This window comes from Myodes glareolus, chromosome 19, assembly GCF_982192425.1.
Source record: "Myodes glareolus chromosome 19, mMyoGla1.1, whole genome shotgun sequence".
NCBI lineage: Eukaryota > Metazoa > Chordata > Mammalia > Rodentia > Cricetidae > Myodes > Myodes glareolus.
Window position 1 is genome coordinate 41562307 of NC_142044.1, and position 27634 is coordinate 41589940.

Below are 27634 nucleotides of genomic sequence, written 5' to 3' on the forward strand. Positions count from 1 at the left end.
CAGTTATTAGGAAGTGACTCTCTTTCAGAGATGTGTTTCTGGGATGGGAAGAGGTGGTCAGACGTACCATGTCCACAGCCATAGTTGTGTGTGAGAGAATGTAGGTGTGTCATAATTTGGAGCTTTGCGTGACCCAGTGTAAATATCATCATTTTAATAGCCTTGCGCTGGGACCTTTCATGGCTGTGCTGGAAGCTGGTGGGAAGTCTTCATTAACTCTCCCGTGACCTGAGTAGGGCACAGTCTTTCTTCCTCGTTTACTGTTAAGGAAACCCAGGCCTTGTCTGGGGATGACATGGCTGAACCTCTGGGCTCCCTGACTCGCGTGTGAGTTCTTGGTGAGGGCAGGGGATTCAAAGGGTGAGACTACTTTGGGATCTGAGGTTCTGCCACACTGGAGCTGAGTGTCAGAAAGAACAGAGCAAAGAAAGGGGTCTGCCCGAGTTTTCTTTGGCTACCTCCCTGGCCCTTGTCCACGCCCCTCCATGCCTAGCCCCAAAGCTCCTGGCCAGTGTTCTCTGAGCCCCCGAATCTCTTTTTGCAGTGCCAGGCGTGTTGGCCAGTCCTCCCGGGAACCTGCAGCTTTGGCTGGAGATAAGGCAAGAAGGCTGGAGTATAGGAAATCCGAGTTTTGTGTGCCTTCTCATTCAGAGTGGCAGCGTCAGCGCGCGCTCCCGGGGGTTGCGGGCCCTTTAAATCCTCCGGGGCGGCGGCGGCGGGAGGGGGAATGACATCAGCGGGCGGGCCCGGGGCTCAATGGGAGCCGCGGAGACGCGCGCGCGGCCCGGGAGCGCGCGAGCCGGCGGCGGGGGCGGGCGGCGGGAGGCGGTGGAGCGCGGAGCCTGAGCCCGGCCGGGCCGAGCGCAGCGCAGCGGGCCGGGGAGAGGCTGGCGCGCCCGCGGCCCCGCGAATCCTCTGTCATCCGCCCCGGCGGGCCGCCCCGGCGCGGTGAGCATCGGGGGCCGGGGAAGCGGGGCTCCCTCCGCCTCTTTGTGTTTTCTTTTTGCGCGAGCGCGGGGCGGACACGCGCGTCCGCGCTGGGCTGGGGGCGCCGCCCGTGAGGACAAAGGCGCGGCCGGGGACGCGGAGGGGACGGGCGCTTTGCAGGCCGCCGGCTGAACCGAGGAGGCCCCGGGCTGGGGCGGTGGGGAACCTGCGGCAGGGGCCTGGCCGAGGTCCCGGGGGCGCGTGGGTTCCGGGCTGGCCACAGTCCCTTCTCTGTGCCCTGGGCTCCGGGTCAGCGAGGCCATTTGCGTGTAGGGTGGGGGCGCCCGGCGGTCCTAAGTGATGGGGTGCGTGGTCACCCAGGCCACCGGCTTTGTTTTCCTTTGTGGCGAGAAGAAGGGAGGGGATTATTTATCGCCTGGATTCTCATTGCGGTGTGAGAGCCTTGTGCTGCAAGCCTCTGTGAAGCTGGGTGCCTGGGCGCCTCTGAATCAGGGCTCCGACTTAGGCCAGCCCCCTCCCCCTACTTTACCCAGAGTTTTCCCACATATTTTCTTGGCATAACCTCCCCCTGGGAAGGGGTTCTGGAGAGAGAGAAAGGGGTACAGTTCCGATGAATACTGTTTGGGACGCCTTTCCCAGGTTTAGGGTATGCCTTCAGTTTTTATTTTACTGGTTCATTAACCAGGGTCTCGGCCCTGGGGAAGGTGGGTGGTGTGTGTGTGGAGGGGGGAGGACTGTTTATGTGCCCATCTGGTTGTAGTTTGTAATTTTTCTAACCAGCTGAGAAGTCTTGACTCCTCTTGACCACCCCCCCTTTTTTTTTAAACTTTGTTTACCCACCCCCCGCCCCATCCCTCCCGCAGGGGAGAGGGAGTAAAGAATTGGAAAGCTACCCTGATTGTCTGAAGAAGCCCCCTTTTAAGTGACAGAGGGCTGGGACAGGCTAGACACTCTCTAGGGCTCTGGGTCTCCAGGGAGGTGAGACCCTGACGTTGGTGGGGTCCTGCAGGGTTGGTGGTTTATAGCCCTCTCCCCATCTGTGTAGACAGCCGTGAGCAGAGAGGGGCTAGGGGGGTCATGTGCGGTGTATTTATGTAAGACACCCAGACAGAGGGCACTGGTATTTATATAACCTGGCGTGGGTATTTATGTAATATAGGATGCAGTATATTTATGTTCCTTTCCTAACCTGTGGCTTTCCCAGCTGCCATGTGTGGTCTCTGAGTTGGTGGTGGTGGAAACCCGGCTTGGGGGGTGTTTGTGTGTACACACCCAGCCCCCCTCCTTTTCCGTAGGGATCACGAGTGTGATCTTCTGCTCCCGTCTTCCTTGGCGGGTGCACTTAAGAAAGAAGCTGGGCCATGTGTGGACCTGTGGTGCCGGGCTGGTGGGTTTTCTGCACATGTGCAGTACTTGCTGTTGGCAACCAGGGCAACTCTGCTGGGGCCAGGCCAGCCATGTGGGCAAAGGCCCTTGATGGACAGTTCAGAGTTTGGCTGGCACCCAGTGACAGCCACTTCCTTGTGCCTGGCATAAGGACCGTAGTGGCTCTCTGGGAGCTAGTACTAGACTGGGGTGTCTCTCCTGGCTTGGACCTCTTGACTTTTAGGATGATTAAGGAGCCCTAGTGAGTCTCTCCCGGCTTCCTTCCAGGCCTGGCAGCTGGGGTTAGGCTTGGCACAGGGAAGGGGTGCCCCCCCACCCCCTCAAGCTAGCTAGCACAGCTACTATCTCACCTTCCAGGTTTACTTCTCAAGCCTGGAGTGAAATAAGTTCTAGGTAGGTGGCCACCAGGTAGTCTAGCCTGACCCCGTTGGTCCTAGTGAGATTCTGCCATTGGCTTGCTGCTGGGTGGTAGCAAGGCCCCTCCAGGCTTGGGTTCCCATCTGGAAAAGGAGTCTTCTCTCGTTTGCTCGTTTTAACTCATTTGTAAACAAGTCAAGGATTCAGAGACCCTTTCTCCCCATCACATAGTTTACCCTTTCCTCCTCCCCATTTACCGGCATCCCAAACTACCACCAGTCTTCCCTTTTGCTGGCCTGGAACTGTAGCCAGACCTCTACCAGGCCAGTACAGAGGGGCCCTGCCATGGTGGCCCAGTCGCTGTTATCCACAACTATCTGCGGAAGGAGGGAGGCTACTCAGATCAGAACTTCCGGACTAGCGACTTCGGATCTTGCTGTACCAGGGGCCTCTCCCAGGAGACCCTCTCTCCTTGTCTTCAGGGAAGCTTGTCTGAGAACCCACCCAAAGAGATGTGTGCAGAGAGGCCTAGAAATTGTTCCCTGCATCCTGAGTAGAACCCGGGAGGCATTGTGAGGGACCATGGCCTTCCCTTTAGGAGTGGGGATCAGACCCTCTCATGTGGAGCCTACTGGAACAGGCCAGCCTAGCCCTGTGAAAGTCTAGTAGCCCAGGGACAGGGATTGAGGTAGGTACCCTGTGCCCTCAGGAGTCTCATAGTCCTATAGGGCCTCTTCCCTTCCCTTTCTTCCCATCCCTGGAAGTTGGAACTTGGTAGTGGTGGCTGTAGTAGATTTTAAGATGGTTTGCCACCATGGACCCTGTTCCTCCTATTTCTGGGGCCCAAGGCCTCCCTCCCTTGGTTTCTTTAGTTGCGTCTGGAGTGCATGCAGATGAGGCACCTGGAGAAGACTTTTGGCCTTTGGCCTGCTAGGGCTGGTGGAGATTCCCTACTGAGCTCAAGACTCAAGACTTGGGTCTCCTGGCTCTTCCCTGTTACCCCCTCTGTCCTTGGTGTTCCTTTAGGCCTTTGACCATGGCAACCAGCTTCCCCTGAGGACACTCATGCTGGAGAGTCCCCTTGGCGTTCTCTGCCTGGGCCTTGGCTCTGATTCCACCTTTTCTAGTCTAAGTGAAGCCTGTTCTAAACTGGCCTCAGCCGTGCCCAGGTGTGTGGGCATGAGGGCTCCCTGACACCTGGCTGCCCTTGAGCAAAGTGAAGCCAGATTGCTTCCCAGACAGTGGGAGGGAGAATGCCAGCCTCCGGTGGGGAAAGGGTCCAGGCCCTCAGGTGCCCGAGGTGCCGTCTCTGACCTGTTTCTGCTTCCGCACCAAGGGTGAAGCATGGAGCTGCGCGTGGGAAATAAGTACCGGCTGGGCCGAAAGATCGGCAGTGGGTCCTTTGGAGACATCTACTTGGGTAAGTAACTGGGCCTCTCTGCCTGTGGCCCTTGAGACAGCTCTGGGGGTGGGGATGAGGAGGAAGGGAGAACCCGAGATTTTGTGGTCTGGGGGCAGAACTTTGCTCTGGTCATGTGGCATGACTTGTAAGCCTCCAGGGTAACCCCAGATCCAGAAGGAGGCTCAGGTGTTCTGGGGATGCCTCTCACAGCTGGACAGGCAGGGCTTGGTAGACCGCAATAGCAGAGGAGATATATTTAGCAGCTCTCCAGCTGCAGCGGACCTGGGTCTCCACTGGGGCGTGGGAAAGCCCTGACTGGATAGGCATCCCCACCCCTCGGGTCCTGACATACTGGTAGATGGATAAGGCGGCTACTATCATGGACCCCTGGGGAAGCTCCCAGGAGGTACAGGCCCCTCCTCCTTATATGTGGCTTTCTGGAGTGCAGCTTGGGACTGCTTTGGAATGACACAGGGAGGGTCTTATCCCTCTGGGCCCTCCCTGTCTTCTGGATGTGCTTCCTTTTGGAAATCTGAGTTTGCCCTGGTGCCTTTTTAAGCAGACTGCTGACATCTCAGCCTCTAGGGAGGGAGAAATGAGCCCCCATCCCCCCTTCAGTGTTGCTTTCCTAGCCCTGCCCTGTGCCATTTTGAGTCTTTTGTTGGCCTGCAGGGGAGCGTTTACTTGGTAACTGCATAGATAGAGTTGGGGGTCTTGGGGTTGCTAGAATGAGAAGGAAGCCTCCTTGGTCATCTTTGGTGTTGTCTCTTGTTTCCTGGGCAAAGATAATGGACAAGTCGGGACTCTGGGGGTCACTAATTAGTTCATTCTGGGGTTTCTCTTCTCCAGTGCTCAGAGTCCCTGTCCCCTTCAAGTATGAATTCTTCCATTCAATAGGCCTCAGAAGCAATGGGCAGGGATGCACAGGCCTTCCTGACTTGTACCCGCAGGCCCCTTTCTGAACACTGGCACACTCAAGACAGCCCCAGAACTTCTGGTGGCAGAGGGGTAAAATGGCTGAGTTGTCTGCTGGAGATTGCTCAAAAGAGCTAGCTGGGGCGGCCTTGACACCGCCGCTCTACTGAGTGCAAGGGTAGAAGACAGAATGGGAGGCAGACATACCTGGATGTGTAGCTGCCCCAGGACCCAGTGTTCCCCACCTGTGTCCCCGGGTGATCAGGTGCTGTTGTGAAATACAACCGTGAGGTACAGTGTCGTGCCTAGCATCGGGTAGATGAGTATGCCTGTAAACAACTTGGTGTTTCTCTGTGGGGTGTGGTGGGGTGTGCCTGAAGACCCAACTACTCTGTAGGCTGAGGCAGGAAGATTGCTTGAACCCAGGAGATAATGGCCAAGCCTTAGCAGTATAGGGAAGTAACTCTGGCCAAAGAATAAGTCACGTGAGATCAAGATGTTCCTGGGCCCTCTCATTCCCTTTGGAGGAGCTGGTGTGAGCCTGTGTGTGCTCCCTGACCCTTATCCCAGTGCCCCCGTATGTGACCTATCCACAGTGCATATCCAGTGAAGGCTTGAGAGAAGCGGAGAGCAAGGAAATGGGACATAGCCTGTAAAAGCTTCACTGTGGTAGGATAGGAGAGAGTAGGAGTTGGGAACTGGGTGGGCCAGGTTCCTGTTTTCAGTGATCCTCATTTACTGTGTGACCAGGGCTGTCCTTTTCTCTGAGCCTGGCATGAGTGTGAGGACAGCTCTTGATACACAATCGGGTACCTGCTGTTAGACAATACCCTATCCTGACCCTTCTGCAGAAGATACATGGAAGCTGTGGATGGAGAGGTACGGCCCAAGGTCACTCAGAAAGGCCAGTGTCCGTGCTTCCTGTGGTCTACCTCCCTGGGAGCAGGGCTTCCTGTTTATCTGTGGTGTCGCCTCTGTTACACTAACTGCCAGGCCCAGATTTACTCTTGTCTGTCTGCTCTGGAATAAATTGACCCTTGGTCTTCCCTCTGCCAGCTGTGCACTCTGGTTCCCTGCCAGCCTTGACTTCCCCGGGTGAGATGGGATCGTGAGATAAGTAGGTAGGGCCAGGCTGCGTGAACCCCTTGCCTGTGCTGACCTGGGACAGCTTCAGCTCTGCTGGGAACCGATGTGTTCTAAGGATCTCAGTCCTCTGGGGGCCTAAGGGGAGGGGAGCTCTCCCTCTGTCCAGCTTTGACTGGGTGCACCTATGTTGGGGTGCGTGTGGTGAGCCCCTCATGTCAGCACCACCTAAGACCCCTATCTTGCCTGTGTGGCAGCAGTGGTGGCTGAAGGACCTTTATGACTGCCCTTGCTGGCACCCTTTGTTCAGAGTGCTGGCCACATTCTCATCATGGTGTTGGGCCAGGGCCTGACTCCAGATGGCCTCTACAGGTGGGGCCAGGCTAGGCATCCACATCTAGCTTTCCAGGATTGACCTCGAGGAATGAGGTCTTGGGAGAGAGCTTTGTGGAGAGGTTCTGAGGTCCATATTCCTCTCCCTTTAGGGTCTAAGGTTAGCTGTGCATCCTGGGGGGCTCTCTAGATCTGTTAGAAGGTGGGGAGGGACCCCTGTGTCTCAACTCTGCAAGGGATACGGAGCAGGTGGCTATAGGGATGGCTTTGCTTGAGGTTTGCTTGAGACAGGGTCTCATTGTGTGGTCCTGGCTGGCAGGCCTTGAATTCAGAAGTCTGACTGCCTCTGCCTCCCTGGTGGGGGAGCTTAACCTTGTGTCCCGCCATGCCCAGCACCCCGCCTTTTGACATGGGAGTTGGTGTGGCTGCTGCTGTTGGTTCTAGGGGTGGACTGGCTCTGCATACCCCTCCCCCAGTCTCGGTGTCTGTGTAGGTGGCCATAGTGAGCTAAAGGGGCTGCCCACCACTCTGTAGCTTCTTTCTAGGTTTCTAGTCCATCTGGAGCCAACCAGGCTCACACTTTCTCTATGTCCAAGATTGTTTTGGGGACTAATCAGTTCTCCGTTTTGGTTCTGTGTGGAACTGTGGGCCAGGAAGCAGGTCATTTCTTCTGGCTTCCAAGCCTTCCCCCTCCCCGAGGTGCTCGTCCCAGCCATCGTGCCTCTGGTTGCCCTGCTGTCTGTAGAGCACTCCCACAGAAGGTGAGCAGAGCTTCAGGACAGCCTGGCTCGGTCGCTGTCAGCAGCTTCAGTGAGCCAGTGTGCTGGGAGTTGGAGTGGATGGAGAAGCAGAGGCCCTGGGACAGATTTGAAATCCTGGCTCTGCTCCAGCCAGTTCTGTCTGGCCTAGGCCAGTCACTTAGCCTCTCTGAACCATAGCTCAGTGGTTGGCAGGATTAAGGGAAGTCGGAGAAAAGACTGGCTGCCTCCTGATGGGAATCAGACTGCCAAAGGCAGTGGGGGAGGAAACTGAGGCCTGTGTCTAGGGTTCAGGAGGCCTGGCAGTGGGAGAGGGAACCGTCGTGGTGGTGGTGGTGGTGGTGGGTAGGAAGGCTTTGCCTAACAGCTTAGGTCCCAGTCTGTGACCTGGAAGTTGTATGGTATATGGCCATTCAGCCTTTTTGTTGGGTTTTCTTGTGTCAAATAAAGATAACAGTAGACCCTGCCAGGGTGGTGGGTGTCAGAGTTCATCAGGGGATGAAAAGCCCCTTCCCCTGCTCCCCGTGTGTGTGTCTGCTGAATCACCAGTGCTGGTAGGGATCATCTCTGCCCCCTGCCAGGGCATGGCCGCCCTGCTGTGACCTCCCAGAGCTCCCTTCCCTCCTCAAGCCCGCTTTGTCACTGGTGATTCTTAGTGAGAAGTGACTTTAGTCTCTTGGAGGGCATCTGGCAAATTCTGAAGACATTTCTGGTTACTACAACATGGGGGAGGGGGCAGTGGTGGCATCCCGTGGGTAGAAGTCAAGGGTATTGCCAACCCCTGACAGCACAGAAAGGGTTGTCTAACCCCGAACCCCAGGACAGTTGAAACTGGGACCTCCACCACTGCACCAGTTGGGACCTCCCGCTGGGTGGCCAGGATCTTAGCCCCCTCAGGTCTGAGCCCTCACCCTTGTCAACCTCTGTCATTCTTTTCCACTGCCCCTGGTCCCGCTGCACCAAATCCCTCAGCTGTCCCTAACCTAGCTCACAGCCCTTTCTCTAGGGAAATGCTCCTTCACCCAGAATGCTGTTATCCCTGTTCCTCTGCTCCCGCTCCTTTGCCTGCCCCACCTCACCTCGTCCCATCTCTGACTGGGGTGGGTCGGTCCTCATCAGCCCTCACCATGGAGAGCTTGGCTGTGCGCTGGGCCTCTGCTGAGTGTCTCTGTGTCCTAGACAGCCCGGTGAGCTGAGTTTGGCTGGCAGTTTGCGGGAGAGGCGCCTGGACTCAGAAGTAGATCCTGGAAGACACTGATTCTGTCTCTCCAGCCCCTCTGTGTTAAAAATAAGGTGGAGAGTGGTCGAGGGAAACTCCCAGCACCAGCCTTTGGCTTCTCCTTAGCTGCACACATCAGTGCATGCACAGACACTAATAATAGTGATGGTGGTGATGATGACACCAGGTGATGAGGGTGCTAATGTGGTCCCGTGGTCAGCAGGTGACAGGTTCAGGGCCTGATCCAACAGCTTGACTATGGCAGACAGGCTCTTGGTAGGTAGCCCAGACTGGCTTCAATCTCCCATCCTCCACTCTCAGCCTCCTAAGTGCCGGGATTACAAGTGTGCAACATCACACCCACTCACACCCACTACATTCTCTGCTTTTGATGCCTATGGCAAGACCACAGGACTCCAGGTCACCCTAGGTCCCTTCTAGTGCCGTAGCTTTATGGCCCCACAGAAAACTGGGCTCTGTGGAATGACTGCTGATGTGGCAAAGGGACTTTACGGGGAGCTTGGAGGAAAATGAAGTGCTTGAGGTCCTCACACTCGTGAGAACCTGATCTACAGTGACCCCTCTTTGCACACAGTGGTAGCCCATGCCTTTTTTCCCAGCACTTGGGAGGCAAAGGCTGAGAGGGGGATTCCTGGGGCTTGCTCATTAGCCAACCTAACTGATTGGACAAGCTCCAAGTTCAGGGAGAGACCCTGTCTCAAAGACTTGTTTACTTTTGTTTTGTGTGTATGGGTGTTTTCCGTGCGCTCTGTTGCAGTGCTGGTGGAGGCCAGAGAGGACATCAGAGTTAGCAATGATTGTGAGCTGCCGTGTGGGTGCTGCGAACAGAGTCAGTGTCTTCCAGGACAGCAGCCAGTGCTCTTAACTACTGAGCCATCTCTTCAACCACTCCGACACCAAAAATAAGTAATGGAGAAACCCAACACCAGCCTCTGGCTTCCACATAGACGTACACATAAATGCACGCACAGACACACATCAATAACAATAACAGTGATGATATGACTAAATTTTTAGAAGTAGTTTGCAAACCAGTCTCCAGTTGCTCCCTAGATTTAGTCATCTAAATCAGTTTTTCTCTTATGTAGCTCAGAAAATCAAGTATGTATACAAAAACCGGAATGTGTTGCGTGGAAGGAAACTGAAGAGCACATAATGGCTGCTTTCATTTCATCGAAGCGCTCAGAATTGGCAAGTCCACGCGCAGAAAGTAGCCAGGTGGTCACTAGGCACCCCGACAAGGGCGTGGCAGTTGAGGCTATGCTGGATCCTTTCTCAGATTGACTGTGCAGTGGGTTGTACAACCCTGTGGACATCCAAATAGTTCCTCAGCGCTCATGACTGCATCTCAGAGTTTACCTGTCTCATTTCAACAGAAGTACACAAGAAGCAACCACGAGAGGGTGACCATGAAGTCCCCCCCCCATCAGTCATTCTTGCTTTCCTTCATGTGACTGCTGCCCAGCACAGATGCTCCCCTGTCTGAAAGCGCAGACTACGCGGTCTGGGCTTTGCGTGTTCGCTTCCTCTGTCTTGGAGACCTCACTCTGTCCCTTGGAGGGCACTTCCTCCTCTCCCCATTGTGCTCTGTTAGGATCAGCTGTTCTTTATTTAGCCAGTCCTGAAAGACGGACATGTGGGTGGTTTCCAAGCTTTTGGTTACTGCAGACACTCGACAGTGGACAGCTTGGCCAGGCTCTTTACACCATACAAGGATGCTGGCTTATGGGGCTGGAGAGTTGGCTCTGCGGTTGTGAACACCCTGGGTGAGCACTGGGGAGGCAGAGGTGGGTGCATCCCTGCGTTCCGGGCCAGGCAGGCTACATAGTGAGACCCTGCCTTTCAAAAGAAAAATAATCAAGTGTGCCTCTAATCCTAGCCCTCAAAAGACACAGGCAGGCGGATCTGTGATTTCAAGGCCAGCTTGGTCTACAGAGGGAGTTCCGGGACAGCCAGGGCTACACAGAGAAACCTTGTCTAGAAAAAAGAAAAGAAAAGAAAAAGTTTATACTGCTCTTGCAGAAGACCTGAGTTTGGCTCTCAGTTTCCAGCACCCACAGTTTGTGGCTCACAGCTGCCTGTGATTCCAGCTTCAGGGAACTCTAATGTAATGCTCTGACCTCTGTGGGCACCTGGACTCAAGTTCACATGCCACCCCCCCCCCCACAACACACATATAATTTGATTTTTTTTGAGACTAGTCTCCCTATGTAGCTTTGACTGGAACTTGCGATGTCGACCACGCGGGCCACAACTCACAGAGATCTTCTGCCTCAGGTCCAGAGTACTGGGTTGAAGGTGTGTACCACCACACCTCACCTGGCAGAAATTACAATCTTTAAGAAAATGGAAGGAATATCAGCCAGCCTCCTAAAGTAGAGGTCACAGCTGGACCATGGAAAGTCACCTTCCAGCTGTGCAGCCGCGTGGTCTGCCCTGTGAGGAGAGGAATGTCAGCATGGTGGGACTTGTGGCTGACTCTCCCATGGGCACTGTCAGTCCCCCGTCCTCCATCCCGTTTCCCCTTGGATCTTTCCTGTCCATTAGCTGTTTGCATGTGATAAGGCTTGTGTGTTTTTCTTTCAGCCTCATTTCTGGTGCTTTGGCCAGTGTGAAGGGGTTCTGAATGTTTTGAAGAAGAGGGAACTTTTGGCGTTTTTCCCCCTTATCTTTGTGTATTATGAGCTTGTGTGCATGGGGGTCAGAGGACAACCTTTTGAAGTAGTTCTTTCCTTCTGTGTAGGTTCTGGGAATTGAACTCAGATCGTCAGGCTTGGCAGCAATCACCTTTTCCTCCTGAGCCATCTGGCCATCTCCTTGAGAACTCTCCTCCACCCCCCATACACCTTTCTCACTCTTTTTGAGAAAATTTTAATATAGTTGTTTGTTTTTATTGTCATTGTTTTGCTTCTGCATTTTAATTTGTTTTGTGTGCATGTGTGGGGCACATGAGTACTGTGGCATATGTGTGGAAGTCAGTTATCTCCATCTGAGGCAGGGGGATCACAAGTTTGGGACTAGCCTGGGTTATGTAGTGAGCTGGGTGGCCCTTCCTGCTAAGTCCCATATTTTCATCATTCCCAAGAGCAGCTACTGCCTCTGGCTCCCAGCCTGCTGCAGCTGCAGATCTGCTTCCGGCCTCCGGTTGGCCTTTTAACCCCATCCTTCCCCACCTCCTGTCTTCTCCTCCACAGGCCCCTAGTAACTACAGTTCTCTCAGTTTTTACAATGATCCTTCCCTCCCTTCCAAACGTGGTCTCACTCTGTAGCCCAGGCTAGAAATCATTATGTAGCCCAGGCTGGCCTGAAACTCCTTTGTAAACCAAGCTGACTTTGAACTCAGAAGGTTCTCTTGCTTCAGCCTCCTCAGCATTGGGATTTTGGATGTGAGCCACCATGTCCAGGTTATCTTGTGACTTCTTGACCCACACCTTCCGGCTAGGTCTTGGAGCATATAATTCCCTAGGTAGAGCATCTTGTTGCGGCTGTGAGAACCTAGGAGGGGTGGGGAGAGACAGTGATAGACAGGACCCTCGTGCCTAGACTCAGAAGCCAGGAGAACGAGATTCCCTCTCCATTTCTCCATCTAGCCGCGTGGTCTTGGCTGAGTCTGTTTTCTCATCTGTATAATGGGGTTGAGAACCTTAAGAGAGAAGGTGCTGGAGTCTAATGTGGGGGCTGCCGTTGATGTAGAGTGAGGGGTTGGTTATTAAGCCTGTTCCTTATTGAACTACCTTCTACTTGGAGTTGTTGTGGGGCCCCACTGGGCTCCTGACCCCCTCCCCCCCTTCGCTGTAACCCTTCAGCCCAGACACACCCACTGACCTGCCTAGTTCTGGGATCAGGTTCTGTTCCCTGGTGAATTACAAGCCTTTGTGTGTCGTCATCCATCCCGTGACACCCCACAGGTGTCGGTCTGTCTGGATGCACCTGACCTGTGTTCTCCAAGCAGGCTAGGGTGTGTCACCTTCTTCCCTTCCATATACTTCCCATGCGCCGCTCAGGGAGCCTCTAGGGTACCCAGTGGTTTCCCTCCCACGCCCTCCCTGGTTTCTCTGTGACCTGGCTTCTTCTCAGCCTCACTGAGTATTACTGGTACCCAGACAGCCTCAGACCTGAGTCACAGCAGCCTCATGAGTACGGACCACATGGCCGCTTGAGACTGACCCTGGTCCTTTGCTCCTCTCACACGGGCAGGTGCCAACATTGCTTCTGGTGAGGAAGTAGCCATCAAGCTCGAATGTGTGAAAACGAAGCACCCGCAGCTCCACATCGAGAGCAAGTTCTACAAGATGATGCAGGGAGGAGGTGATGCAGGGATGGGGCTAGGAGATGGGGTATGGTGCAGAGGGAGAGGAGGGGAAGGGAGGCTGGGGTGGGAGTAGGGGGACAGTACAGAAGATGGGAGGGTAGAAGAGGCTGGTCCTGGTGTAGAGCAGGAAGAAGACGATGCAGGAGGACCCTGATCACGCCTCTTTTCCTTGGACGCAGTGGGCATCCCGTCCATCAAATGGTGCGGGGCCGAGGGTGACTACAATGTGATGGTCATGGAGCTGCTGGGGCCCAGTCTCGAGGACCTCTTCAACTTCTGCTCCCGAAAGTTCAGCCTCAAGACGGTGCTGCTGCTGGCCGACCAGATGGTGAGTTCCCAAGTCCTCCCGTTGTCCAGGTGACTCTCCTGCTGTGTGAGCAGAGTGACAAGCCCCTACTCTCTCAGCCATTGTTTCAGTGGCTCCCCCATACCAGCCCCGCAGCCCACCTCTAGAGGCTGAGCCTGTTCTAGGAACCAGGGGACACTGAGTACCCGTTGTGGAGCCCCGAGGGTGCCTCATGGACAGGTAGAGTCCAGCCTCAACTCCAAACCTGATGTATTAGTTACTTCTCTGTCACTGTGATCAAACGTGTGACCAGTCCGGGTGGCAGCAATGGCGCACACCTTTAGTCCCAGCCCTCGGGAGGCAGAGGCCAGCCTGGTCTACAGAACAAGTTCCATGACAGTCAGGGCTACACAGGGAAACGCTGTCTTGAAAAACAAAACAAACAAAACGTGTGACCCAAAACAACTTAGAGAAGAAAGAATTGATTTGGGCTTAAGGTTCCCGAGGAGTCTATAATGGTAGGGAAGGTAGTGGTGGCAGGAAGACATTTCTCATGTAAACCCCCAAACCTGCTGAGTCACCCTCCTTGTGTGCCTCGGCTGCTGCCCTGCGTGATTGTCAAGCTCTGTCCCAGTGCCTCACCTGAGGGGAGCAACTAAGTCCCAGGCTTCAGCCACCTGGTTTTCCCTCTGCCAGGTTATCATGGAGATTAAGTAGGGTGCTGTGCAGGGTGGGGTTGGGAGGGGGCAGAGCAGGTGCCAGGTCCTGCAGCCCTTGATGGTGCACAGAGGAAAGCCTTGTCAAAAAAGTAAAACCAAGCCACTCTCCCTTTTCGATGTGCCCGCCCTACCTTAGTTAGCTTACTATTGCGAGCTGGACAGGGAAGGTTTTACTTGGTTTACATATCCTGATTGAATCCACTGAACTCATACTGAGCGGGAACCTGGAGACAGGAGCTGATGCAGAGGCCATGGAGGTTGCTGCTTACTGGTTTGTTCCTTGTGGCTTGCTCAGCCTGCTTTCTTGTAGAACCCAGGACCACCAGCCCAGGAGTGGCACCACCCTCTAAGGGTTGGTTCCTCTCCCATCCATCACTAATTAAGAAAAGGCCCCACATGCCTACATACAGCCCAGTCTTATGGAAGCGTTTTCTCAGTTGAGGCTCCCTCCTCTCTGGCGACCTTAGCTTCTGTCAAGCTGGCATAAACTAGCCAGCACAGCCCCTTTCTCTGAGTACCCCTATTTCTGTTAGGGCCCTGCTTAAATTTGTGTTGAAACTGCTTCTTGGTATATGTGTGTGTGGTACATGTGCATGCTCACGTATACATGGGAGTGCTTTCATGTCAAGGGATGGGGTATAAAGTTTGACACTAGACATCTTCTTTGGTTGCTTCTTACTTTATTTTTAAGATTTATTTTAAAAGCTGGGTCACACCTTTAATTCCAGCACTTGGGGAGCAGATTGGGAAGAGTCAGGTAGATTTCTGTTGAGGCCACCCTTCCAAAACAGCCAGGGCCACACAGAGAAACTCTGTCTCAAAAACAGAGGTGTCAGCTCTCCTGGAGCTAACGGTACAGGCTGTTGTGAGCTAACCAATATGGGTGCTAGGAACTGAACTCATGTAGTCTGGAAGAGTGATATGTGCTCTTAACTACTGAACCATCTTGCCAGCACCATAAAACCTCATTTTAACGAACTGACTTTGTTTTATTTTAAAAAAGAAAAAAAAAAGGATAAAGCCAGAATCAGGGCATGGTGGCTCATGCCTGTTTTCCCAGCACTCAGAATTACAGTAAGATCAAGGCCGGCCTGCACTGCAGTGTGAAAGCCTATCTTAAAAAAAAAAAAAAAGCAATAAAATCCAAATCCAGAATTGGGGTGTATTAGCTTATGTCAGTAATGCCAGTTCTTAGGAGCCTGAGGCTGGAGGTTTATCAGGGCTTTGGAGCCAGCCTGTAGTGCATAGTAAGACTGTTTTGAAGATGAACACCAGAGCTGGGGATGCAGCTCAGTGATGGAGCATTTATCTGGTACTCAAGAGGCCCTGCCTTCAATTGACTGTGCTATTAAAAAAATAAAATTCTAGCTGGGTAGTGGTGGCACATGCCTTTAATCCCAGCATTGAGAAGGCAGAGGCCAGACAGATCTCTGTGAGTTCGAGACCAGCCTGGCCTATAGGCAAGTTCCAGGACAGTCAGGGCTGCAGAGAGAAACCCTCTCTGGAAAAAAATAAGCAAAATTCACTAAAACTCACACATACACGTGCCTGTGCACACATGGGCAAAGAAATATATTAACTTACATTAGCCTTGGGGCCGACAAGATGGCTCCGATGTGAAGATACTTCCTGCCACACCTGGTAGCCTGAGTTCAATCCCAGGGGCGTGGTAGAGAGGAGAACTGACTCCCAGGTGTTCTCTTACTCCACACACATATCCTGGCATCCGTACCCACAGGTAGACAAACATGAATAAATAAATAAGAAACCTTAGAATTTTGCCCCTCCCATGGAAGGTACAGTCCTGTTGCAGGCATTTGGTCTTGGTCTTCAGCAACTGTGCATTTTTGCTACACATGCAGAAAAGAATGGGCAAATTTTCACAAGGAGAAACCCAAAACCATCCTTGAGGTCTTCACCTGCCAAGACATGAGACTCAAGTCAGCATAACCTGCCGGAGCTATGTCACATGCCTGCCTGTTCATTTGAGCTCTTAAAAATTCTGTCTCGCCGGGTGCTGGTGGCACACGCCTTTAATCCCAGCACTCAGGAGGCAGAGGCAGGCGGATCTCTGTGAGTTCAGCCATCGAGAATAGCCACGGCTACACAGAGAAACCCTGTCTCAAACAAACAAGCAATTCTTTGTCTCAGACAGGGTTTTGTTCTGTACTTCTTGCTTGAACTTGAGATAATCGCTCACTAATAAAAATCTCAAAAAAGAAAGTGGGCTGTGCGTCTGCCTGACTTGGTTGTGTCTGGAAGCCCAGTGACAATCCTGTTGTGCCCCATCTCTCTGACCATGTCCCCATACCTATTGACTGTCTCTAGCTTCGGGCCTGTGAGGGTTGCGCCAGGCAGGGTTCCAAGGACTGGGCTGCCTTTCTGCCCACTCCTTATATTTTTGGTTGTGAGCCTAGCTGAGCCATCTTTCCAGCCCTCTGCCTACCCCTTGATCTTGCTTTCTGTCTCTCAACATGTTTTGTGAGCTCCTTCAAAGTCCATTCTTGTAGCTTGGGGAGGCCTAGCCACCACTTAAAAGCACGCTTCATACTGAGGCTAGATCTTTCCCCTGGGCCGGAGCAAGGGGCCTTGTGTACATATGGCACCTCTGTGTGGAGTGACCTGCTGTCTCCTCACCTCCCCCAGATTAGCCGCATCGAATACATCCACTCCAAGAACTTCATCCACCGGGACGTGAAGCCGGATAACTTTCTCATGGGCCTGGGGAAGAAAGGCAACTTGGTCTACATCATTGACTTCGGCCTGGCCAAGAAATACCGTGATGCCCGCACCCACCAGCATATCCCCTACCGGGAAAACAAGAACCTGACTGGCACTGCCCGCTATGCCTCCATCAACACCCACCTGGGCATCGGTGAGTGGCCTGGGCCTGAGCAAGCATGCTGTGGCTGCTGGCCAGGATGAGCCTATGTTCCTACCTGGGTCAGTGACCCCAGGGATTCTTCTGGGGAGCCTCACTGAGAAGCTCGCCACCCTGTCTGGCCTGGGTCTGGACTTGTTTCGTATGGACCCTTTCATAAGCAGATCTGTGTATATTTTGTCTACCTTGGCAGTCCACTTGAGTGGGTGGCAATGTTTCCCCATTTGTCCCTGTGAGAAATGCAAGCCCAGATGTTTAACATGGCTGTTTAAGGGCATGCAGCTTAATGAATTCCGGAGCTGGATTTGACCCCAGCCCCGTCTCAAGCTATAGTGTGTACAAGACAGGCCATGAAAGGGGGTGGTGGTGGGTGCCCACACACAGTCGTTGAGTGAAATAGCACCCAGGCTGGAAAAACTGGCTGGAACAGATACAAGAAAGCTCTGCCTCAGGCAGTCCAGAAGAGGAGGAGAACCGGGCACCAGTTATAACAGCGTTCGGGAGCCAGCAGGCATGGAGGATGGGAGGGCAGGGTACACAGTAAGAAGTGCAGCCTGACTGGCCCTTGACCTCCTGACCTGTGGCCCCTGACCTCTTGGTCTGTGCAGAGCAAAGCCGTCGAGATGACCTGGAGAGCTTGGGCTACGTGCTCATGTACTTCAACCTGGGCTCCCTGCCCTGGCAGGGTCTCAAAGCAGCCACCAAACGTCAGAAGTATGAACGTATCAGTGAGAAGAAGATGTCAACGCCCATTGAGGTCCTCTGCAAAGGCTACCCCTGTGAGTACCGGCGGACATGGCATTTCCTTCTAAGGGCACGACTCGGGGGGTGGTCACCCACGAGGTTACCCCTGACCTGTGTGTATGGCAGTCTCTCACTAGAGTCTCTCTGCCTCGAGCCAGCTGGGATACCTGAACCCCCACACTCCACATCCAGCTCTTACATACTGGGTGTCCCCAGCCCCATCTCTTGCCTAACCTTGAAGGTCCACTCCCAGCCCGGATGTCTGAAGAAGTAGAAACTGTCTTCTTTTGACTTAGGTCATGATGGGACTGCATCCCATCAGACTGTTGAACAAACAGTCTTTGAATGTATGACAGTTGTTGACCTGGCGGCTGTGACCGCAGAGTGCTTGGTCAGACAGGTGGCGAGCTGTGCCCACTCCACAGCACCTCTGCTTCAGAGCGGGCCGTGCTCTGTTCATTGTTCATCCTGCCCCCCTTAGAGTGATGCTGCTGCAGGGTCAGTGGGTGCCTAGGACAGTGGTGGCCGCTTAGGCTCCCAGGAGAGCGAGCCTCACGGGGGCCTCTTCTGTCCCTGTGCCCCACCAGCTGAGTTCTCAACATACCTCAACTTCTGCCGCTCCCTGCGGTTCGACGACAAGCCCGACTACTCCTACCTGCGCCAGCTCTTCCGCAACCTCTTTCACCGGCAGGGCTTCTCCTACGACTACGTCTTCGACTGGAACATGCTCAAATTCGTGAGTCACCGGCAGGCCAAGGCGGGCTTGGGGGACTGGACAGGGCACGCTCTGACTCATAAGGTCAGGGTGACCTGGTGGGGGGCGGGGCTCCCATTAGATGGGAGGTACCAGCTGGACAGTGTGGATGAACTTGCAGGGGTCCCAGAACCCCTCATCTCCAGCCTGCTTGGCCTAGACAGGGTGTGCCGCCATGGGGGGCAGGGCCCGGGGAAGGCACCACCACCCGTCAGGTGGAAAAGAACCTGGTCTGACCTTTGGTCCCTTTTGGGGACCTGTGGTTCTTGGATGGTGTCGGACGGACCCCCGCTGCCCTGATAGCTGTCTGCATTTTCCTGCTACTCTTATGCACATCCCAAGCGGCAGCCCTGGCCCTTTCCGAGGCCTCCACGGCCGGCCTGGACCCTGTCAGAGTGGCCTCTTTGTTCCTGTTTATAGGACCCTGGGTCTTACTAGGTAGTTGTTCTGTCTCGCTCTTTTAAGGGTCACAGGGTGGGTTAGGGAGAAGCATTCACCAATCATGCCTCAAGCCCTGGAATCCGTGAAATTGTATGTCTTGTTTCACATCTCTTCTGGAAAAGGGGGCTTCCTCGAGCCAGGCTCAGCCCCGAGACAACGAAGCTCTTGCGTCACCCTGCCCCCGTCCTTGGCCTTGCGCTGGGCCCACGTGCTCGCCCACGTACTGGTAAGGACCTTCCAAGGCCTGGCCTTTCCAAGATTTGCAACTTAGCCAGGGAGCATGAGGGCCTAGCCTCAGCTGTGCTCTCTCTGTCCTCTCCAGGTGCCCGGCGCCCCTGGGCACCCAAGGACCCCCAGATAGGCCGGTGGAGGAGGTGGAGCAACTGCCTCCCCAAAGATACTGGCCTGTGGTCTGGACTCCAGGACCCCAGTACTGACATCGCCAGGGGTATCTCGGTCCGTCTCAGCCAAGCTTGAGGAAACATCCTGCGGGATGGCGGGGGTGATACTCTGTTCCAGAGAGGTGGCTGTTCAGTGGAGAGGGTGTGACAGAAAAGGCCCTGCGTGGGATTCTCAGGAATGAACCAGCTAGAACCAGCCTGAGGGCTAGAACAAGCCTGAAGACGGGGCAGTGCCCCGCTGCCAGGGAGGGGCTTGGTGTCACATCACAGGACCCTGCTCCATTTAGACCTCGTCATTGGCCTATGTATTGATTCTGAGATCATTAAACACTTCCCTTCCTTTCGTACTCGTGTGCCTCTCTTTTCGCAGAGTGGCCCTTGGCCCATTCCATCCAGTGTTAAGAATGAAATAGGCCTTGTGTTCTGGACACCAAGATGGGACACAGTGATTTTGGGTTCCTCTTCCCTCTAGGCCTCAGTCAGTGACCTGGGCCTGTTCTCTAAGGAAATCTCATAGGCCGAGGACCTTGGGGACAAACTTCTGTGGCTTTTATCTCTGGGGCTGGAGTGAAAAGTGGAGAGTGGAGCTTGTTCCAGCTCAGAGCATGTTGGGCAAGGTCATGGGGCTAGTGCTTCTTAACACACAGTGTTCAAAGCATTGGGTTCCAGACACATGCTACAGGAAGTTAACGGAATCCAGTTTGGAGATGGGCTCGTCCCTTCTCAGTGAAGCTTGAAGAATGGATTTTGTGTTCTCGAGACCAATGCTGCCCACTCTAGTAGCCTCTGGCCATGTAGCGCTGACTTTCTCATTCACTGAAATAATTGGAAATGGACTCTGGCTCCTCGGTCACCCACCATATCACACTCAGAAGGCCACAAGTGGCTGCTGCTACATCCAGCGTGGCAAATGGGAACATTTGTTATTCCAGGAGGTTCTGCGGACAGTTGTTGTGGGGCTTCCTCACAGTGCCCCTTGTGTGACTGGCCAGCTGACAAAAATCCCAAACTTGGCCAGATGTACCTTCCCTGCCCCATTGTTGGTCCCTGATCTCTCCCTGGAGTCTTGGGGGCAGCCATTAGAGTTCAGAGCTGGACAACCTTTGCCTCCACCATGTGTGACCCTGTCACTGTATGGCCAGCTCCATTACCAAGAACATCTACAAGAGACACATCAGAAGCTTTAATAGCCATCACCCCAAGACCAGGCCTTCTCACCTGCCCTGCAGTAAGCAAGCCATCACCAGTACTGGACAGACAGGGCTCCGAGAACAACAGATTGGAAAGAGCCACTTGACCTTGGAATGACCTTCCATGTGCCACTCCAGGGGACTGGAATTCCAGAGGCTTGGATCCTGGGATGTCTCTCTGAGAAAACAGCCACTGTTATAGCCAGGAGAAGACGCCACACAGCCAAGGACAGAGGTCTGCACAGTAGACCCACTGTGTAGTCACTTATGTGACTTTGCCACTGACTTTGTGTTTCCTTGTGGACAAATAAAGGCCACGAAAACTCTTTGGTGCGCATTTCTTGATGTGTCCATCGCGTTGGGTAGATGGGAGCAGGGTGAGGGACCATCTCTGGCCTGAGCCTGCTGGAGCTGCAGAGACCCCAGCCATCTACTTGGCTACACCCTGAGGTGAAGCTCTTAGCCTCCCCGACCCCCTGTTTCTCTCAGGTTGGGCTGAGTTCTGGCTGAACCAGGTAGCCAGTGCGCGGGAGGAGCTCTGGCTGTCCTAAGCCCCGGTTTCTGAGTGGGGGACTAGGAATGGCCAAGGCAGGTCTCTGAACAGTGTCCATTAGAGGAACAGAATGGGACTCAGTGGCAGGACCGTGCTTAACCCCAGCTTTGTACTGGCTGTGTAGTCCAGCCTGGTCACAAGGTCTCTGACCAGGTCAAGTAAGGACAAAAGATGTCAACACTTCCACTTCAGAGGGGCCCAGACAAGGAGTTAGGAGTGCTAGTAATGTGTCTGCTTGGCTTGGCTACCCCAGTAGGACTGAGGGATCATTCTGAATCAAGCCACTCCCTTCAGGGGTCCCTGAAGACAGCTCCTTCCCCATGGCCCAGAGCATCAGGGCTTCTTAGTCTCTGTAAAGTCATGGGTTTGCAGAGCCCAGACCCTATGGCCATGAGCAGGCTCCCATCTCAGCCTGTAGCTCTCTCCTCCACAGATGCGGCCCCCCCTCCCGCCAGCCCCCTGCCCTTCCCTGTGGACGACCTCAGGACCAGCTAGGTAACTCGGCCAGGCACTGCTCCCACGCTGCATTTCTTTCTGGTCCTTTCTCCCTTCTTGTACATGGGTTAGCACCTTGGAGGACAGGCCCTTGGGGGCTCAAGACACCTTCTCTAGCTTTGCCCGAGGCCCTTCTTGCTCCGTGGAACATCTAGCCTGGCTTCTTTTGTTCCCTGGGCTTCCAGGTAACAGCATTAATGGAGTCTCTAGTTCTCCTGGCTGTGACTCCATAGTAGGAGTAGCAGATCCGGGAGCCAGGAGAAGGTGGCCTTGTGATTGGGCACCAGGAGACCTTGGCAGAGTTCTGGCTCTATTTTCACTGGAGTTGTGAGTCTGAACCTGCCCTTTCTTCTCTGGCTGTGGTCTGTCTCTCAGCTAGTTGGGCCTCTGAATGCTTTTCCTGCTTGGTTGGGAACACAGGGAGCCAGGTTGAAAGACCAAGAAGTCCCCTTGGTCATCCTGGAGGTACCAGCCTAGTCAGGCTGGGCTCTCTCTGCTTCTCCTCTGGCACTTCTGCCTACTAGGTGCTGGGTGGCTTGGTTCCTGTGCATTGTGGTAGAGGGTCAGCGCTGGTCTTCTTAGAGTATGGGAAGAAGCAAGGTGAAGGTCTCCACACCTCCCCCCTTGCTCCGTTCTGCTAGGGTTCTGGGTTGCAGTGCGGCATCCTCATAGGGCTGACGCAAATCTCCCCTCACGTTCTTATAGGGTGCAGCCCGGAATCCCGAGGACGTAGACCGGGAGCGACGAGAACACGAACGGGAAGAGAGGATGGGGCAGTTGCGGGGGTCCGCGACCAGAGCCCTGCCCCCTGGCCCACCTACGGGGGCTACCGCCAACCGACTCCGAAGTGCAGCCGAGCCTGTGGCTTCCACCCCAGCCTCCCGCATCCAACAGGCTGGTCAGTATGGGCCTTGAGCCTTGGGCTGGGCCCCAGGAGGGTTTGGGGACTGCTTATGCCAACACTGAGGGTTGGCTCCTGCCCTCCCTCCAGGCAATACTTCTCCCAGAGCGATCTCACGGGCCGACCGGGAGAGGAAGGTGAGCATGAGACTCCACAGAGGTGCGCCTGCCAATGTCTCGTCTTCAGACCTCACCGGGCGGCAAGAGGTCTCCCGGATTTCAGCCTCACAGGTGAGCTAAGCCTCTCCAGGATATAGAGGACCTGGGTATTCTTGGTGTTGGTCTGACCTTGTGGTCTCTTCCCTCCCCTTACTCTCATTGCCCTACAGTTACTTAACTCTCCTTCATTGAGCAAAGTGAGAAACTGAGGCTCAGAGAAATAACTAAGCCCAGTAAGCGATAGCACTGACCATGAGGACCCAGTCTGGGTGGACAGTGGGGGCCTCAGAAACAAGTTGTTTGCAATTCCCGCCATAAGGAAATCCTCAGTAGTTCCCATTGGCACTGATAACAGCAAGGGATGTGAGAAGGTCCTTCTGGCGGTCCCACTTAATGACCACATTTAGACTCAGAATGTAGGGAAAGGGGCTTGGCAAAGTTAGATCTACCCCTTCCTGCCTGTGGGAGATGAGCCTCTGTGGACCTAGGCCTGGGATTGAACCAACCTTGGCCTCCAGTTTGGGTGTGGCCTGCAACCGTCACTTTGCTGCCTGAAGCTCTTCGAGCTATAAAGCCAGGGATCGGGCAGCCTCGATCCCTACCCCTGACGTCATACAGTCTGCCTTAGGTTGAGTACTCTGCTATGATGGATGGAGCTCAAGGTGGGGAGCGATTTGGGAAATCGCTGTAGCTGGCTGCTCAAGGGCTTAGTTGACTTGATTCTTCCCCCTTATCTCTCGGGCCCCTCTTGAAGACAAGCGTGCCATTTGACCATCTTGGGAAATGAGGAGAGCCGCCACGGACCAGTGTTTGCTTAGGTGAGTGCTGGTGTCTGCTGGGGTCCCTAGCGGGAAGGAGACAAGTACATGAAGTAGAAGAAGTGGCACTATGGACCTCCCCTTCCTGCCATCCAGGCTGTGGCTTCTTACAGACGGACTTGAATCTGTGCACACGAACACTTCAGGGAAACCCTTTCTCAGTCCTTGGTTCCTCTTTCCTCCTGGTGCCTGGGAAAGACCAGGGTATCGGCCACACGTGGGCTCCCAAGGCTTTAGCCTGTTTCTGCCCTTTGGCGGTTACACAAGCTAATTTGTGCAAAGCTCAAAAGGGGCCAGAATGTAGAAAGAGCCTTGGTGCTTTCTGGCAAAGGCTGTCTGGTCAAGGTGAGTTGGGGTTGGACTGCCTGAGGCTTTGGAGGAAGTAGTAAAATACCTACTAGCCTGGTTTGGGAGGAAAGGGCCACAGGCTCTTTTGGTCCACATTGACTGGGCTCCCCAGAGAAGGGGGATACCAGCAGGCAGTAGCTTACCCTTTAAGGGACCAGATACTGTAAACAGTTCACTCCACAGAAATTCTCCCACAGCGAGTCTGCTCAGGCCGTGAGGTGGCTGGGATGACCGCTCAGCCCACCAGCACAGAGGAGCATGTTGGTCCCCTTTGGGACGGTGGCTCACTGTGTGCTGGATCTGAAACCAGACTCTGGGCTCCAAGAGGGTCAAGGGGGGGGGTCTGGTGGCTGGGTATACTGAGGCAGCCAGGCCACTGACCTGTTGTCTCTGTTCCCTTTCTAGTGTCTTCACTGCATCTTCTTAGAAACAAAATGAAACAAAGGACAGAATGAACCAACCGCTCAAATGAACAGAAAGGAGAAAACAACACACAACCCAGCACAAAGTCGACAATGGATTTTGTTTCTTTGATTTATTTTTCCAATGGCAAAAAGACAAGATGTCCTATCACTGAGGATTCCTGTCCCCCTCGCCTTGCCCGCTGCTCCCAACCCAAAGGCTGCCAGCACTCCTCTAATGACATCATACTCCAGACACCTGTTCCCACCGCCATCCACCACGTGCCGGGCAGCCAGTGGAGGTCCCTGAAGAATTTGCATCAGGGAGTGGTTTGGCCGGTCAAAGACAAGTCCCTTGAGATTTCATGAGCCTCGGATTCAAGGAGACACACACAGCTGCAGTCCCTTGGCGGTGACAATGGCCAGCTTCATATTGGGCTTTCCCAGAGTCCCCCTAAGTATCCTGGCCCCCCTCCGTCTCCCCCTCCCATCACCTCTCTGAAGAGACCTTGAGGGGGGCGGTGAGGTGGTGGGCCATGATGCCTTGTGCATGTGTGAGTGTGTGAGTGTGTATGAGTGTGTGTGTGACCTGTATTTTCCAGAGCAGCAGGTGGGCTGCCATGCCCACCTAGCCAAGTTTCTGTTCTCGTCCCCCTGAAGTCAAGGTGGGGTGGACAATGACCTCCACATCCCTCAGGGCATAGAGTCCTTGCCACCACCTGTCCCCGGATGCCAGTGCGTGGCAGCCCCATCTTCCATATCTGATCTTAGGGCAAGTTCATGGAGTCTGCTCCCAGATGGCTTCGGCTCTGACTTACCAGTTAGTCCCCTGGTCCTGACAGTCACCTGTGGTCACCCCTCTTCCCAGGCCTGACTTCTGAGTAGGACCCTGGGTCAGGGTTAAGTGTTGAATTTACCCTTCCTGGTTAACACCTGGTTTTTAACTTTATTTTATCTTTGTTTGTTTTCTCGGTGTGTGTATTTCCTAATTTATTTACCTCTTTTTCCCTTTCTTTTTTTTTTTAATTGAAGAGCAAAACTTTTTATTACTTTGTAATTTAAAAAACTGAAAAAAAATTACTGAAGAACTTTGGGGGGAATTTTGTACTTTTTCCTGTGTAAATATTGGACTTTTTTGAGCTTTATTGTGGTTGTTAATTTGAAGTAATAAAGTAGAAAAGGACAAAGTGATGTAGGCCACCCTTTGTCCACCTCTTTGCTCTTGGGGTTTCTGCCAGGGACCGCGCATCAGAGAGAAGCCATGAGCCTCAGGCGGTTGTGGCCAGGGTCATTGAGACCTGTTGTCATCTGGGACATCCAGGGGCTTTGAGAACTTGAGGTCCACAGTGGCACTTGGGGTCTTATTAAATGCAGCCTCTGAGCCTGCGGTGGTGACAGTGGTGGTGGTGGTGGCATACACCTTTAATCACAGCATTCAGGAGGCAGAGACAGGTGGGATCTCTGTGAGTTCCAGGCCAGCCTGGTCTATGTAGTTTCAGGCCAGCCCAGGCTTTATAGCAAGACCTTGAAAGTAAATAAATAATTTTTTTAAAAAAATGTGTGTGTATACACACACACACACACACACACACACACACACACACAAGGGGTAAATAACTTAAAAATCTATTTCCTCGTTCTTAGGATGTATCTGGGTGTGTTGTCAGAGTACAGAGCTCAAACGTGACTTGAAATCATCCATTGTGTGGCTGTCTCATCGGTTTTAATGAGCTAGTGCTCCACCCCCCAATTTGGCTTAATTTATCTGGAGTGAAATGTTTATATATATGAAAGTCACGCTGAACAACAACCATAATCAGAGCAAGGTAGACTGTGACACGTGCTCAATGGGATGAGCCTGGGGTGCAAACAAGTAGACCCTGTCTCCCCAAAACACAAAAGCTAAACCCCAGAGAAGTTACAACAGAGTCCGCCCTGTCTGAGCCACCCTGCTTCTCCCCAACCTTGCGTCCTCTCTCTGGATGTTCGAGGGAAGCGACATTGAGTCCAGAGGACACATCAGCCACACAGTTAATTACACAGGCTAAATAAACAGCAGGAAGTTTTAACTCAGACCGAGGGCAGCCATGCACCCGTGAGTCATTGCCTCTCATGCAGCTAACATAATAGTGGGGCTCAGAGGTATGCTGGGCAGAGGTGGAGCAGGGTGCCCAGGGATGGATTCCAGAGAACCAGGTGACCCATTCTGTGACCCCAGACACCATCTTAGATAGCTCTTGTGCAAGAGAAGGTTGATGATGTCCACTTCCAAGAACTGTCAGGACTAATTAAGAGTGTAGATGGCCATGACTAAGTTCACAGAGGGCACCTGTGCTGAGCCGTGACACCCTGGCAAGGCTACTGTCCCATGATTCCCATCTTGTGGATGTCATCTACCAAGACGATGAAACAAATTCCTGCTCCAGTCACTGAACCTTTATTGTAGCCAGGCACCTGTACGTGTTTGTCAAGGGCCAAGACTCAGGTGAGGAAGTGGTTCATCCCACGCTAGAACACGCTGTGAGCTGGGATGTGTCTCAGTAGTAGAGCTCCCGCTCAGAATATACGAGGCCTTGGATTCTACTGACAGCATGAGAGTCCTGGGGGTGGCCCCTGGCCAAGCTGGGCCCAAGGAAGAAGGGAAGGTATATGGAACGGAGATGTTACAAAGATGCTTGCCCTGGGTCTTGAAATGGGAGTAGAAGTTCACCAGCGTTGAGTGGGAGAGCATTGTTCCCAGCAGGGAAAACAAGTGGAAAGGAGACCTTGAGGTTTGGTCTCACTTGACATTCTGGGGTGGGGGTAGGGAGGCAACGGGAGAAGTTAGGCAAGCCATGGCAGCTGAGGAGGCCGAGGTCTCTTTATGCAGATGCTGACCTGAACCCAAGAAGGCTCTTCTACTTCCTGCTATCTGCAAGCAGGTGTAGGCATAGTAGTGTGTATGTGCACGTGCGTGCGTGCGTGTGTGTGTGTGTGTGTGTGTGTGTGTGTGTGTAAATGTGCAAGCAGTTAGCGTGCATGTATGCATGAACTCACACAGAGGCCAAAGGCTGATGTTGAGTGTCTTCCTCTATTGCTGTCTAATTTATTTTCTGAGAGTCAGACCTCTCTGGATGGCTAGACTGATACCAGCCTGTGTCCACTTGCCCAGCACTGGTGCTATAGGTGTGTGCTGCCAGACCTGGCTCAAAATGGGTGCTAGGCATAGAACTCAGGTCTCCACCTTCAGGCAGCAGACACTGTTGACAATCATTTCCAAACTTTCTTCTTTTTAATTTTTTTTCAAACTAATGTTACATGTATAATGTATACACATGTTTATGCAGGTATCTAAGAAGTCCAGAAAGGGTGTTGGATCCTTTGGAGGTGACAGTTCCAGGCAGTGTGAGCCCCTTCATCTGGTGTGGGTGCTGGGAACCAAACTCCAGTCTTCAGCAAGAGCAGTAGTGCCCCTAACCACTGGGAGCTATCTCTGCACACCCTTTCTATTTCTTTTTCTTTCTCTCTTTCTTTTTCTTCCTTCCTTTTTTTTTTCAGACACTGTCTCTCCGTCTATTTGTTTTTTTTGTTGTTGTGTTTTGTTTTGTTTTCCTTTTTGGTTTTTCGAGAGGATTTCTCTGTATTACCTCCCTGGCTGTTTTGGAACTCACTCTAAGAGTGTAGACCAGGCTGGCCTCAAACTCACAGAGATCCACCTTCCTCTGCCTCCCGAGTGCTGAGATTAAAGGTTGCACTTGGCAGAGGCAGTGTCTTCTCACTCTGTAGCCGAGGGTAGCCTTTAATGCACAGCTATTCTGTCTTGGCTAAGAT

General features: G+C 53.4%; 1 protein-coding gene across 2 annotated transcripts; it reads left to right on the forward strand.

Moving 5' to 3' along the window:
* Positions 1–797: 797 nt before the first annotated feature.
* On the forward strand, positions 798–25015 carry Csnk1e (casein kinase 1 epsilon). 2 transcript variants are annotated; one of them, XM_087898976.1, is made up of 11 exons: positions 798–948; positions 4028–4111; positions 12620–12730; positions 12914–13062; positions 16386–16614; positions 17229–17399; positions 17952–18100; positions 21904–22096; positions 22190–22329; positions 23012–23075; positions 23829–25015. In XM_087898976.1, exons 2-10 carry the CDS (start codon positions 4036–4038, stop codon positions 23042–23044), a joined length of 1251 nt encoding a protein of 416 aa, XP_087755102.1. In that variant the 5' UTR covers positions 798–948; positions 4028–4035; the 3' UTR covers positions 23045–23075; positions 23829–25015. The 2 variants fall into 2 exon arrangements, with proteins under 2 accessions (XP_087755102.1, XP_087755103.1); XM_087898977.1 differs by lacking the exons at positions 21904–22096; positions 22190–22329; positions 23012–23075; positions 23829–25015 and adding exons at positions 18682–18785; positions 18882–20476.
* The last annotated feature ends 2619 nt before the right edge of the window (positions 25016–27634 follow it).